A 15,239-nucleotide genomic window follows, 5' to 3' on the forward strand; every position below is an offset into this window, starting at 1 on the left:
AATATATTTAACTCTTAAAAATAATAACATTAAATGATCTAAAAAGTTAATTTTTGTTTATAATATGACCATAATTTGAGCTTTCATTTATATTAGTAACTAGAGAAATATATTCAAGACACGGCCATATATTAAATTTGATAACTTCTTCCACCTCTCTAAGCCGAAATTTGATAACTTCAAATATCATAATCATTTCACTGAATTCTTTTGTCAAGAATCCATTCTCAAACACGAGTTGAGCATACTCAGATTCTACCAATCTCTATAAATCATTATTGTGTAAACTTAAAACTATAAGGGTTGTTTATAGTTTGAGTAGTTTTTGTAAAAATCATTTTATGGTTAAAAGGTGAATTGTAAAATCATCTCAAGATTGATAGGTGACTTAATTGAATCATTTTTGGGTGGAAAGGAATTGTTGTTACAAATCAAGGTTGATCTTAACAAAAACCGTGTAGAACCAAGAATATTGTAAAATCAAGAACATTTTTCGTTTGAGCACTTACTGGAAAATCTCACGGTTGTAAGGATTGGACGTAACCCGAGTTGGGTGAACCAAGATATATCATTGTGTGATATCTATTCTCTTTTCTCTATTTACTTTAAGTCCTTTTGATTACCAAGTTAAATAGATAAGTTAAATTGTTGATTTTAACTAACCAAGAACGTTCTTCGTTTTCACAACCAAGATCAATCTTGAATTATTTTCTTAAGTTTTCAACAGGAAATTTTAAAAAGGTTAAATCACAATTCGTTCCTACTTTCTTGTGATTGACATTGCTACTTCATACCTTGTGATTGACATTGCTACTTCATACCTCTCCCCATAGATAACGAGGCATTCCCTTCTCATTCATCATGCTTCTCACCATATTTAGGATAGTCTGATTTCTTCTCTTAGCAATACCATAATGCTGAGGTGTATATTATGATTTTACTTCATGAACAATTCCCTCATTTTCACAGAATTTTGCAAACTCCGATGATTTCTACTATTCACCTTCATTAGTCTTAAGAGTCCTAATCACATATTCACCTTGTTTTTCAACCATTACTTTAAACTTTTTGAAAACATCAAATATTTCACTCTTTTTCTTGATTATATACACCCACATCATTCTAGTATATTCATCAATAAAAGAAACAAAATAATTGTTACCTCCAATTGACTTGACCTCATTTGGACCATACACATCATAAAATACGACTTCAAGCTTTTTCCTTGATCTACTTGTTGTTTCTGCTTTGAAAACATTTATGAGCTGCTTTGACTCACAACATCTTTCACACACTTGAGTTGGTACCTTTATGATAGAAAGACCATATACAATCCTTTTGTCTTCTAATGAACTCAAGCTTATGAAATTCGAATGACCAAACCTCTTATGCCATCTTCAGTTTTCATCTTCTATTGTGGTTGACAAACATATATGCTCCATCACTTGCAATGTGATCTTAAAAGTCCTATATCTTGACAAATGAACTTTTAAGATTAGTCTACAATTTGCATCATACAACTTAAGTTGACTCTCCTCCATCCTCATAGAAAAACCCTTTTGCAACAATTGTCCAAGACCGAGTAAGTTACTCTTCATGTTTGAAACACAAAGCATATCATTTATGTAGAAACTTTTTCCATCTTTACTCAAAAAATTTACACTACCAACACCTTCATTAGTGACACTATTGCAATCTGCAAACCTGAATTTTCTTTTCACCTCCATGTTCAAATTCTTGAACCAATCTTTATCACAAGTCATATGATTTGAGCAACCTATATATCTAAGTACCAAAAATCAGATTGTTCTACTTTTGGTTTGGTTACTGCCATCAACAATACACCTCTTGTGAATTTACATCTCCATCATTTGCATATTTCACCTCATTATCATTCCTTTGAGGATTCTGGTCATGTTTGCATTCATTTGCAAAATGACTATATTTTTGACAATTAAAGCACTGAATTCCTTTCTTGTCAATCTTTTCTTGCATTTTGTATTCCTCCTTTCTTGCTTCCTTCTTGAGCACCTTGTATACTAGTACCTTCACTTGATCATTTTCCTTTGTGATTCTTCCATTTCCCATTCTTGAACTTTTCTCCATCAATGAAATTCTTCTTTGATGTCTAAGCTTGTAGAGCTTTCTCAATCACTTTCACCGAGTTTCTCTGCATGATCCTCAATTTGTGAGCCTCCAAAGAACCTTGGAGTTCTTCTAACTTCATTTCTGAGAGATTCTTTGAATTCCTCTATAGCCACCACAATGTGATCAAAATTAGGAATTAAAGTTGTCAGAACTTTCTCTACCTTCATCAACTCAGTTATCGCTTCTCCACACGACTTCATCTGATTTGTTAATGTAGTATCCTTGTAAGAAACTTTGCAATGGTTTCCAACTCAATCATTTGCAATAACTCATATTGCCTTCAAAGACTTTGTAATTTCACCTTCCTCGGCTTATCAACACCTTCATATGCACTCTTGAGGATGTTCTATGCTTCTTTTTCAGTTTCAACATTTATGGTCTTCTCAATAATGTTGGAGTCGACTCATTAATGGATAATGAACAAGCCATTTCTATAATTTTTCTTTTGTTCTTTATTCAAAGCCATCTACGCATTAGTGGTAGTTGTTGCCAATTCAGGAACACCATCGTTAACGACTTCAAGCACATCTTGAAACCAGAAAATCACCTTCTTTTGAGCACACCAATGCGCATAGTTCTTTCCATTGAAAATAGGAAGATTTGCTGGAAAATGACCATTCTTTTCCATCTTTTTTTGGCCAAAAATCGAACCTTGCTTTGATACCAATTTATGGGAACAAATTACGAAAGAAATTGAAAACTTAAATTCACATTGTAACAATGCAAGACCAGAAAGATGAGAATCAAAACTTTTTGTATTTGTCTTACTAAATTTACTTACATATACATTGCCTTTTATAGTTTTTAAGCCCTAACTAACTAATTTGAATTACATATTTCTCAACACTCTAAAAAAAATCTCACTTTTCGTCACTCACTTTTCAGGAGATATACAGGACAACCAAACTCAATTTTCTTCCTCTACCTTCTTGTAGACATCATTGAATGTGACGATCAACACCACCACACGTGGGCAAATTTTTAACTTCTTTCTCCAATTTTAAACTTCGTTCACGCTTATTTTTTTTCGTCTGAAACTAATAAAGTATTTTTTGTTTACCTTTTTTTTGCTCAATTGTTTCGTCTCTCTTCCAAATCTAAGCTCACATTTACTCGGGAAAGTAATCAAAAGCTCGATTATTCTTTTTCTTACGTTTTGTGTTTCTATCTATGCACAACTATGATTTTTTCCTCTTTTGTTTATCTTTTCCATTTTTGCGGATAAAGAGGATATTCACATAAAAGAAACAAAGGGGATGTGCCAATATGTATCATAATTACACATAAAAATTAATCATTTTTGGATTAAATAATTTTTAGCCACAATAAATAGTATTATATTTTATATTAGTTATTCTAAACTTTTTTTTTAAAACAATGGTCGTTCAAATTTTTTTTGTCAATAATTTTGGTCTCGGCTTTTACATCAACTTATGTGTGTTATATTTGTTTTTAAAAACAAAATATGATATATTTATAGAGATAAAAAAACTTATTTAACTATTTTTAAAAACTAACCATTAAAATATAGTTAATTTAAAAAAAATCATTTTAATCTCTGAAAAAAACAATAAGATTCAATTTAGTCTATGATCGAGAAAAAATAAAGATGATTTTTATTCTTTAAGAAAATTAAATCAGGACAACTTAGTTCATATCTTCTTTACATTTTATTTGATTGATGAAGAAAAGCTGAAAGAAAGAAAAGAAAATCAAAATAATAGAAAATAGGAGAGACCTAGGTTGCCTTTGAACCCTAAAATAAAGTCAAATAATAATAATAATAATAATAATAATAATAATAATAATAATAATAATAATAATAATAATAATAATAATAATAATAATAATAATAATAATAATAATAATAATAAAATAATACTTTTACATTCAGATACACTTCGCCCTAATTTAATGTATTAAGTCTCATTACATTTCAAAATAACTGTTATATGGTACACGTTCTCATTGATAACAAAAAAGAAATGGAATGTAACTTTGGTACACAAACAATATTATCAATTATTCAAAACGCGTGTGAACGGATATGTGTTTTGCTAATTTTAAGGTTATTTATAAGTTCCTAGACGAGCGATAAATTTTGATTCTTTTGATTGAATTATTTGTCTTTTTTAACAAGAATATCATTAACTACTTATTGTGTTATTCTACCAAGTTTTCTTTTTGTGCAATAAATAGTCAAGGGCATTGTCTTCTAAAGAATAGTTAATGTTGTATTTAATTTTGAAACGAAAATTAAATATATCACAATAAAAAACGACAAATTAAATATGACAAAGGGAGTACCTTGACTCAGTCCAGTAAACCAGTAACTGAATTAGGGCATTTAACAATAGCTTTTTGAATGTTGGAAGAACTAAATTTTTGTTTATGATTCATTATGGATTATGATGATGTATTTTCATAGTTTAGGACTTTTGATGGACACTCAAACGTATTATTATCATAAGTACTAAATAGTTCAAAGAGCTTTAGTATATTTAAATACTTTATGGACCAATTTGGAGAGACACTACACTAAGATTTCGATCGATATATTATAAACCAAACCGTTTTTTGTATATTAAAAAAAAAATCGAAACCTTATTTTATTCCTCATTGAAACAACTAACTTACTAAGTTTAGTTTAATTAATTAATTTATATAAACAAATTATTAGTTTTTTTTTTTACAAGAAACAAAGTATTAATTGATGTCACCTTATTTCTCGATAAGAGTATAGTTAACGGTTTAAACTAACTAAATATCACCACCATAATTTAGTATGGAAGTTCACATATCAACAATTAAGTTAACCATGAAAGTGAAAATAGTTTATTACTAACTTTCTTTTTGTTCCTTCTTTGTTTCAACAACTAACAAAGTTATTAATACAAAGAAACAACCTTACAAACACAAGCTCCTTAATAATTCCTTTCCTTTTCCAAATATAGGACAACCTTTTACCTGTCCCTCCAAAAATATCGCTAAAACTAGCGAAATATAACTTTCAGCTTGACCTTCTCTTCCAATTTTCCCTCTCCATCATATAAATAATTCACAACATTTACCTTCCTTTCTCCTCTAAGTTTCCCTCCTTCCAGCCGCGGCGTCTTACCGCGGCCGCAATATTCTTATCATCACCTTTCTCTTCACACCAATAAAACAAAAACATAAAACACACAAAAACTCTTCTTTCTCTCTTTCTCTTTCATACAAAAAAGAAAAGGAAAATAAATAAAAAAATAATAGTGATTGTTGTTTGTAACGACATGAGAATTTTCAAGGAAGCAAAGACTTCCTTATTGTTGTTGTTATTTGTTTTGTCGGGTTTGGAAATAATATGCCAGGGACAAGATAGCACATTTCCAGACCCGACAACGTCTCCGCCGCCACCACATGCGACGGAACTCGACAATTGCGATGGAATATTTCTAACGTACAGTTTGACAGGAAGGGAGAAGGAATATCCGCACGTGAAAAACATGTCGAAACAAGCATGGGCATTTAAAGCTGAAGCATCGTTAATGAACGTTGGAGACGAGGAATTGAAAGGTTGGAAGATGTTTATTGGGTTTCAGCATAGAGAGATTCTTGTCTCGGCCGATGGCGCTGTTCCGATCGATTCGGAGGATTTTCCGGCGGAGGTAGGGAATGGGACTACACTTTCCGGGAACCCTATGGCGGACTTGAAGACGGCGATAGAAACAGCGGGTGATTTTAATCAAATGGCTGTTAGGGTTCAGATGAGTGGGACTCAATTTGGCCTTGGTGCTAATGCTACACCTATGCCTAAGACTATTAAACTTGTTAATGATGGTTTTAAATGTCCCCAACCTAGTAGTAAAGGTATTTTATTAATATATTTCTTATCTCTTCATGCATGCATGCATGCATTTCTCATTTTAATTTCCAACCCTATTATTTTGGGAGAAAGGTTTTTCAACAAATGTTTTAAAAAATAACTTAGATAGTTTAATCAGTTGAATCATGAACCAATACTATCTAAAATTTAAACGATTTAATCATGGTTTCGTCTTGGTTTAGACATTTAAAAAAGTTGAATCATAATCATATGGTGTAGTCGACTTGATGTCCGTTTTGATTTTTAAAACATAGGTTTAGAGCTAATGTATCGGTTGAGAGAGACAAGTAAAGTTTGAAGTTAAATTATTCTATCATGAGGTAGAACTCGAGACCAGTCTAAGCCTATCCCTTTAAATAGAGCATATAAATTACTTTAGTTGAATTTGATAGTTAAAAAATGGGACTAATGTCTAAATTACTGAGCACATTTGACAAAAAAAAAAAAACATGATACTGAACTAATTAAGTTTGATTGGATAAATATGATGGTGCTTGGATCCTCCCCGCATTTCTTTTCAGCTGTTAGATTAATTCAACTATTGTGGAGTAGCTTGCGATAATCCAAGTCCAATATTGCGTTTGATGTGTTATTAGGAACAATTTTTGTCTATAGAAATATGAAGTTTTATAATATTTAAGAGAATGAGATTTTGTTAATTGATCATGTGAATTTTCATGCAGGCTCAAGAATGTTTGTATGCTGCAGAAAAGACCCAAAAGCAAAAGCCAAAATAGACAAGAAAACAAAGTTCCTTCCTCGTCGCTATGGGGATCTAACCATAGCTTACGACGTGCTTCAAGCCTTCCAAACCAACTACTATGCACAAATAACCATAGACAACAATCATCCATTAGGTCGCCTTGATCATTGGAACTTAACATGGGAATGGCAACGAGGCGAATTCATATACTCGTTAAAAGGCGCTTACGCTCGCATAAAAGACCCTTCTGAATGTTTATATGGTCCTGCAGGTAAATACTATGGTGACTTAGATTTCTCACAAGTTGCAAATTGTCAAAAAAGGCCTATTCTCTCTGATCTTCCAGTTGAAAGAGCAGAAGATGAAAAAGTTGGTAAATTACCTTGGTGTTGTAAGAATGGTACTGTTTTACCACCTATTATGGATAAGAACAGAGCTAGATCACTTTTTCAGTTACAAGTTTTCAAAATGCCACCCGATGATAACAGAACAGCACTTACACCACCAATGAAATGGCACATTGATGGTGTTATTAACCCTAAATACACTTGTGGACCACCAATTAGGGTTGATTCACAACAATTTCCTGATCCAAGTGGACTTAAAGCAATTTCAACAGCTGTTGCTAGTTGGCAAATAAGTTGCAACATTACCAAACCAAAGCCGCAACAGAATCGTTGCTGCATTTCATTCTCAGCTTTCTACAATGAATCTGCTATCCCTTGTAACACATGTGCTTGTGGTTGTGATGACACAAGGAAATGTAATGCTAATGCTTCACCTTTACTTCTTCCGCCTGAAGCTCTTCTTGTACCTTTTGTCAATCGAACTTTGAAAGCACACGCTTGGGCAAAACTCAAACATATGAAAGTTCCTAACAAGTTGCCTTGTGGAGATAATTGTCCTGTTAGTATTAACTGGCACGTTAGTTCTGATCATAAGGAAGGATGGACGGCTAGAATTACCATTTTCAATTGGGAAGATTTTGCTTTTGAAGATTTGTTCAAGGTCTTTCGAAGATTTTCAAGATGTTTATTCGTTTAACGGGACGAGAATTCCCGGTATCAAAACTATTTTCTTTCAAGGAATGAAGGGTTTAAATTTCTTATCTGGAGAGACTAATGGAACTCATGTTAACGATCCAAGGGTGCCGGGGAAACAACAATCTGTAATTTCTTTTCATAAGAAACACATGAGAGACTTCAACGTGGTGCGCGACGCTTTTCCTACTAAGGTGTTCTTCAATGGAATGGAATGTTCAATTCCTCCACATAGACCTACTCAAAGCTCAGGACATAAATCTTCTATCAGTGTGATTGCAGTCATTTTCACTGCTTTTATGACATTCTTCCTCATGACAGATCGCTTTTTCTGAATCATTGTTGATGTTATCGATTTGTCTAAACATGGAACTACATTTTGAGTCTCATCAAAGATGGTGTTGTGTGCCTATACAAAAGGGGGAAGATTGGTAACAATGGATAAGACCAGATGATGAGTGATGCAGCATGTGTTTGTGTAAAAGTACATAACAGTATATATGATCTCATACAAGATTGTGTGGAACTTATAAAGTTCAGTACATAACTAGTTCATATTTACAAATTAGATGGCCTTTTTGTGTATGAATTATTAGTTCAAGTTGATAGCTTCTTCTTTTTTTTTTTTTTTTTTTCTTCGAACTGTCAATAAAATCTTCTCATAGATTAGTAGATCATATGATTTTAATTCAAAAAAATTTGGGATGGAGGGGACTAATGCTACCTAGAGGTTCAATCTTAGGATTTTCTTTTCCTTGATTTATTAGATTTCTTACTTTTGTTTCAAAAGTTTATATAAATATCAAATATAAAAAATAATTTCAACTGTGTATGAAAAATCATGGATAAATAATCTAATTCATAGATCAATAAATTTTGTTTTTATAGATAAATATTAGTAGTTAGTATATATATTAGGGGAGGGGAAAAAGTTATTAACAAAGACTAAACCCTAAACCTCTTACATATAACTCCTACGTTGTCTTTTTAACAAAATCGAAATCACTAGGCTATTCATTCATAGACATACATCAATGAGTTGTTCTGCATGTGCATAGAATGTCCATCCAATGTTTTCGTTCATGAATAGTTCAAATTACTTATTTTATTTTCTAAAATGAATTACTTATTTTAGAGTACTAAATCTGTTTCAACCATAGTCATCACATCACATCTATTCAGATCATAGATTAAATTTAATATTAAAGTGTGTTTTTATTAATAGAAAGAGGACTTTGTTGATCACCATCAACAACATTATGGGAACTATCTTTAGTACAATCGGTGATAACAGACTATTAACAAACAATTTGTGTTTCCCCTTTTGTAATACAATACAAATATGTTACAAAGTACAATGGTTGTACAGCATTCTATTTTCATACACAAGAATAAGAAGAAGAAAAAATGAAATTAATTTCACATACAACAGGAAATTTAATGGTCAGAAACTTGGATCCTTTACTCAATTCAGCAAACCACAATCCAAATTTGATGGACTCCATTATTGTCTCCCAAGGAATAACATTGGACAGCATGCAAGAAGCATCACATCATTTAATCATCCCAAATGGAAGAAAAAAATATATCATAGGATATGTTTGGTGCTAGGCTTTCTTGGCCTGCAGCAATTAATATATTTACTTGTATATTTAGGACATAAAAAAGGAGGATCACAAGTGTTTAATAACTATACATTAGAGTAAAAATAATAATATAGACATGAAAATATGTTAGGGTGGAAAAGTTGTAGAGAACAACACATTACCTTTCTCCAATATTTTTTGTGAAGCTTCATAGCCCCAGTACAAGCCTTTTTGGCATCTAAATTTCCTGTTGTATCATTCAATATCTGAGTAAAATTGTATGAGAGAGATCAGAGGAGCATAGGAACAAGTTAATGGATACGTAAAAAGCATAGGAAAATTTGTAACAAGAATATAGCAATTTAAAAATAAAAAAAAGGCATGTTTTAAGCACAAATGTCATTATGAAATAAGTGAAGTAGCACTGAATTTTATAATAGTTAAGTTCACCAAATAAGGAAAATAAAATATTTCATTCTTTTGTATCAATGATTGCTACATATAATTCAGTGCAACTTACACTTAGTGCACATTTGGTTCGCAATGAGATTAGCAGAATCACTATGAACCGCCATGATTTTGGCAGAAACTATATACTTAGGAGTTTCAACAAAATCACAGTGTCACCATGATTTTGTCGAACTTGCCACTCATCCAAAGATGTCACATGACTAACCTTGACAACATCATCCAAGCCTCGCGCTTCATGGAGTAGTTTTGTACTTTTATCTTTCAACACACTAGCAACAAGGAAGACAGACATAGGGAGAGGAGGTTCAGCATTCTTCGCTCCATTTTTCAGATTTTCTCTCTCATATTTTCCACATTGTTGTATCGACTTTGCTTTTCCTTTGAATCCCTCAGCTTTTCCAGAAGCCGATTGAGATTCTTCATACATCAAGAACAAGTAAGGATCATATTCTAGAGACCACATCATCTGTTAAAAATTTCAAACTATTATTTATCGATCATCAATTTACAAAGATTCTCAGAAAATTTGAGGTATAGTTATCTCATAAACCGTTTTGTGGGAAAAAAATCATCACACACACTCACACCATGCATACATAATCCATATTAACATGAAGTGAACTACCTAAAACAATCGCATAATTTAAGATACTATAAATATAGCAATAATTATTTGATCCAATAACTTATAATAGAAAATAATGTAAACAATCTGAAACAATAACAAGGGATGGCAAAACAAAAAATAGAATATATAAAAAATGAACAAAAGAAGCTAAACGCACCTCCCATAGGTACAATGAATCACAAAAGGAAAATTCTCGACGAAACAGAACCATTAGCATCCGAAAAGCAAACACATAGTCGCCTCCACCGATATGTTCTGTGCTCCAAAATTATAAGACAGCACATTGTTACTTTCCATTTCTTAAACATAACAGGGATTTTATTCAACAACTTTCAATGGCAATAAAACTGGTCATAAATTATATATATTAAAACAACGATCACATAAAACCACCCAACTAGGGTTAGAAAATTCTATTCCATATTTGACCATAAATAAATTCAAAAGCACATATGCGGTTTAATACCTATATGTTTATGAAGTTTTGGATCAATTACTTGAGTAATTGAAGCCAAATTACTTAGTTGAGCCTCCACCCCAACAGAGCGACCAGTGCATCTGAAATTTCCTCGCTTGAAAAATTCAACACAAAAAATAAGAAATTGAGAAAAGGATGAATGTCTAAATATTATTAATAAAATTTCTATCATTCAGCCACAAGGCATAATCGCAGTACTTAATCCTCTAAAACCCTGTGCAAGATGGAAAATCTCATAACCGAACACTTGAATTCTTTACTTTTTTTTTCCATCTTTTCAATAAGCCAAAAAGAAACAAAGATAAAAGTGAGCATAGAGATAAGATGTTTACAAGTCTGCGCATCAGACGCTCAAAGCACCAAAATGCGTCTGCTTCATTGTCAAGAAGTATTATCATTGGGGAGCATAGATCACTCATTCCTGTTCAGAATTGTCAATTGTTAAGACTGGAAGCTTAGAGAAATTTTAAATGGTGAAATTTCTCAGAATTTCTCCAAATATAGTACTGGTATATCTCAAAAAGAGAATGTAACATTAAATGGATTAGTCAACTAAAAACACACCTTGAGCATACCCGACTTCTTTATCTATCCAAGCATAAACAGCAAGAATATCCCATAGTTTCGACAAGTTTTCTTGCTTCTCATAAAAAACCAATGTCCTATCAGTGCGAACCACATCAAGACCTGAAATGTGTTATGAGCAAGAAAAGGGTCATTTACAAATCAAATTTCAATTGTACAACAATGCATTTCAGGCATAATGGATTTACGAAGAAAATAATTGTGAGGTAGGTTCCTCTAAAACTTAGACTATACATGCCGGAAAATTAAATAACTTAAAATAGAAGAAATATAATAGACAATGCACAACAAAAAATTCACAAACCTATTTGATGGAGAGTTAACATCCACTGGATTACTTTCTTGTCTGTCATGTTTTCTAAATTATTTGCAGAATCTATACTTGAAGACATATTATTATTGTTATCTTGAGGAAGTGCAGCCAATCCCTTTTCTGGATTTGTTTGTGGCAGAATCATTGGATCTTGAATTGGCTCGCCATCTTCAGTAATTACAGGTGATGTGATAAATCTACCACTTCCGACAAGAGGAAACAATTGGCAACATTCTTCTTTCCATGTAGCATATTGCAGCCTGATGACATAATCGTAAAAAGTGAAATTCAAGTAATGATCTCTTAGATATAGAACTCAGAAACAGCGGTAATAAGTTGCACAGTATTATGTATTATCCTTATATAAAGGATGCGGATGCAGTTCTTGCTATTTTTTTAGGCATATCGAGCCTGTGATTACATATTGTCATATTATATACATTGCTGTTTTATTTAAAAGGAAGGCCTATGCAAAAGACAAGTGCAACACCATAAAAATTATAAAACGCTCTAGGATGTTATGATCTATGAAGCATTGACACAAACATGAACACTATACACAACATTGACAAGGACACTTTGACACCGATAATAATTTGAACAATAGAATAAATTGAATGTATGTAACTACATGTGCGATGTTAGACACTGAACACACTTTCAATATGAAGTGTCAATGCTACACATGTTATAATATATGACAACAATACAGATGAAAAAAAGAAGATTCTTATGAAACAATTATGAAACTCAAAACTGATTACCTTCGGCGTTGTCTTATCCGATCTCTTTCCTCAAATGTACTCTTGGGATCGTAGCAACCAAGTAGAAATTCCCAAACTTCTCCCCTTATTGATGGATGGATTCCCTAGTTTGAAATTTTTAATAAATTAAGCACCAACCGAAAGCCACATATACAGAAAATTTATTGTCTTTCTACACTTGTACACAAAAAAAAAAAAAAAAAAACATAATCCTCAATAATTCAGGTGTATGAAAACCAACAATATGATCATCGTAGCACTTGCATAGCTAGAGATCAGACAGGTTTATCCACCAAGCTAGTGTTGTCAATTGTGGATCTCATAAAATAGCAGTTTGCTCAAGTTCTGCTACGCTATAGTGCTATAGTGCCACTATTTAAAAACACTTTGTACTAAATCGTGTATCACGGAACAACAGTGATTTTTTCAAATTCCACTACACTATAGCACTATTGCAGCTATTTGACAACACTGCACAAGGTTAGGATTCACTATTGAACACATAAAAAAGGGAGACACACTAAATATCAACATATCATTTCCTTATTTCCTCAAACATAATGAACTAGTATTTTAACTATATAAGAGCAAATACCCCTCGGTAGATTCGTCTCAGAGTCTTGCCTATATCCAGATACCCTTCTGGAGTAAATGCAGCATGCCATTTTCTTGGACTTAGTGTTTTACCAGCCTGAGCCATGTAATAACAAGAAGTTAAAAATAAAGAACATAATGAGATTGAAAATCCAAATAAATGTACAAGTTGTCATCTGAATGGAACTGATTTTGTGTTACGGTGTAAAATCGTCGAATTGAATTATGTCATTTAATGATTCATAAGATGAAAACCCAACAAGGACAGTTAATCATTTGGGATTTGTTATTGTAATCCAAGGTAAATTACCAATAGTATATTCAGATCTAATTCTGAAAGATCTAACTTTATCTAATTAAGCAATCAACCAATTAATAACCAGACCGTATGCTGCATTCTTTAATACCAAAACTGCTAAATAGAAGTGTTAAATTTGATGATTTAACTCCTAAGTGCCAGTAATTCATGCAACTAGCATAAGAATCAGGATTCTCTCCACAACAATAGACACATTCATATCGTTATAAGATCTAAATTCAACTTTGAATCTATGATATAATATCTTTGTACAATAAATTACTGTCCATGAATCAAATTTCATCCATTAACATTTATACTCAATATTACTGAATTTGAAATTCATAACAAGAAAAAGAGGGGCACTATCCCAAAAGATATATAACAAATTCACCCTCATGTATCAATTATCTGAAATCACAAGCTATCCCTCAAAATAAACAAAAGTTACTATCAGTTATCAGCATAAACATTTAAAAAAATTAAAAAAAGAAAAACTTTGACATTTTCAAATGAACAAATGCATTCACAAAACTTCATATTTAAATTAAATTACATACATTGCTCATAAAAATTCAACAATTTCCATCAATCCAATACTATTCCTATTCACCTATAACTAAAGATACACATTACTTCAAAAAAAAAATCTGGGAGTAAAAAAATAAACCTTGATCTTAAATCGAGTAATGGGAACATCGGTGCAATCAGGTCGAATTTCATAGAAAGAATCAGCTGAAACTCCTTGATCTCTCCACATCTCAAGCAACTGAAAGAGCTTACAGGAAGAAAAGACAAAAAAAAAAACACTAAGGAATGAAAAAGGAAGGATTTTTGGTATGAAGAAGGTACCAAGAAAAATGAGCCCTTTGAAAAGATGAAGCAGACCCAGAAACAAAAACTTGTCAACTCAAGAGAATGGGTCCCAGCTTCATAAACCTATGCACTGAACAACCATAAAGGGAAAACTGAAAAACATATTTTTTAACATTTAATTATTATTAGTTTCTTTGACTCAATATTTAGTTATTAGTTAAAAATAATTTTTTTTTCCATAATAATATTTAGTTATTAGTTTCATTTAAGTAATTATATTCAAGATATGTCAATATTAAATATAAATTCTTCCTTCAACATTATTTGAATATTAATTTTCGAGAACGTCTGACCAACTCCAATATATTAATTAACCATTAAATATGATTTTGTTGGATGGATAAAGGTGAAAATAAGTTGTCAATGTGTATTTATTTAACTAAATATAAATAATATAATAATTTTCATTGTTATATTTTTATTAAAATAATCATAAAATAGTATATTCGATAATTATTAAAGCATTAAGATTTCAAGATTAGGTAAAGATCTGAACATTAAATTTTGTTTGAAAATTAATTTTTTATTTATTTAAAGATATTTATTGTGAAATAATCTTAATTTGTAAAGAAGATACATACAAATTTTTTAAAATTTTTTGATTGAAGAAATGTTTTAGACTTCGAGAAAAAGTATGAGATTCGATTTAAACTATGAAAATATAAAGTAATATTTTGTTTTTGAGAAAATTAAATAAAGAGACAAAGAGTTTAATAGTTTAGAAAAAGAGTTTAAAATTTAATAGTTTAATATAGAAAAAGAGTTTAAAATTTTAGAAAAAATTAAAGAAACAATTTAATTTATATGCATTTACAAGATCAAATTACAATAATCCATTTTTTTACACCATCTTAATATACTTCCATGGAATTAAAATTAAAAAACTATAA

General features: G+C 31.3%; 2 protein-coding genes across 3 annotated transcripts; one reads left to right on the forward strand and one right to left on the reverse strand.

The window, feature by feature from the left end:
• The first annotated feature begins 5,272 nt into the window (after positions 1-5,272).
• On the forward strand, positions 5,273-8,091 carry LOC101509338 (COBRA-like protein 10). Its single transcript, XM_012717075.3, is given in 3 exon segments — positions 5,273-5,997; positions 6,697-7,720; positions 7,722-8,091. Coding segments are annotated over 3 exon segments (1,971 nt in total). The 5' UTR covers positions 5,273-5,420.
• Positions 8,092-9,054: 963 nt separating this feature from the next.
• Positions 9,055-14,400, reverse strand: LOC101508700 (rab GTPase-activating protein 22-like). Of its 2 annotated transcripts, none has more exons than XM_004487539.4 (11): positions 14,144-14,400; positions 13,177-13,272; positions 12,582-12,685; positions 11,809-12,077; positions 11,484-11,606; positions 11,252-11,340; positions 10,908-11,013; positions 10,599-10,696; positions 10,019-10,279; positions 9,525-9,608; positions 9,055-9,378 (listed from the first exon to the last, which is right to left on the reverse strand). In XM_004487539.4, exons 1-11 carry the CDS (start codon positions 14,231-14,233, stop codon positions 9,364-9,366), a joined length of 1,335 nt encoding a protein of 444 aa, XP_004487596.1. In that variant the 5' UTR covers positions 14,234-14,400; the 3' UTR covers positions 9,055-9,363. The 2 variants fall into 2 exon arrangements, 1 of the variants encoding a protein (XP_004487596.1); XR_189331.4 differs by having other exon boundaries at positions 9,304-9,378; positions 9,525-9,589; positions 14,144-14,384.
• Positions 14,401-15,239: the final 839 nt, after the last annotated feature.

Source organism: Cicer arietinum, chromosome 1 (assembly GCF_000331145.2).
Source record: "Cicer arietinum cultivar CDC Frontier isolate Library 1 chromosome 1, Cicar.CDCFrontier_v2.0, whole genome shotgun sequence".
NCBI lineage: Eukaryota > Viridiplantae > Streptophyta > Magnoliopsida > Fabales > Fabaceae > Cicer > Cicer arietinum.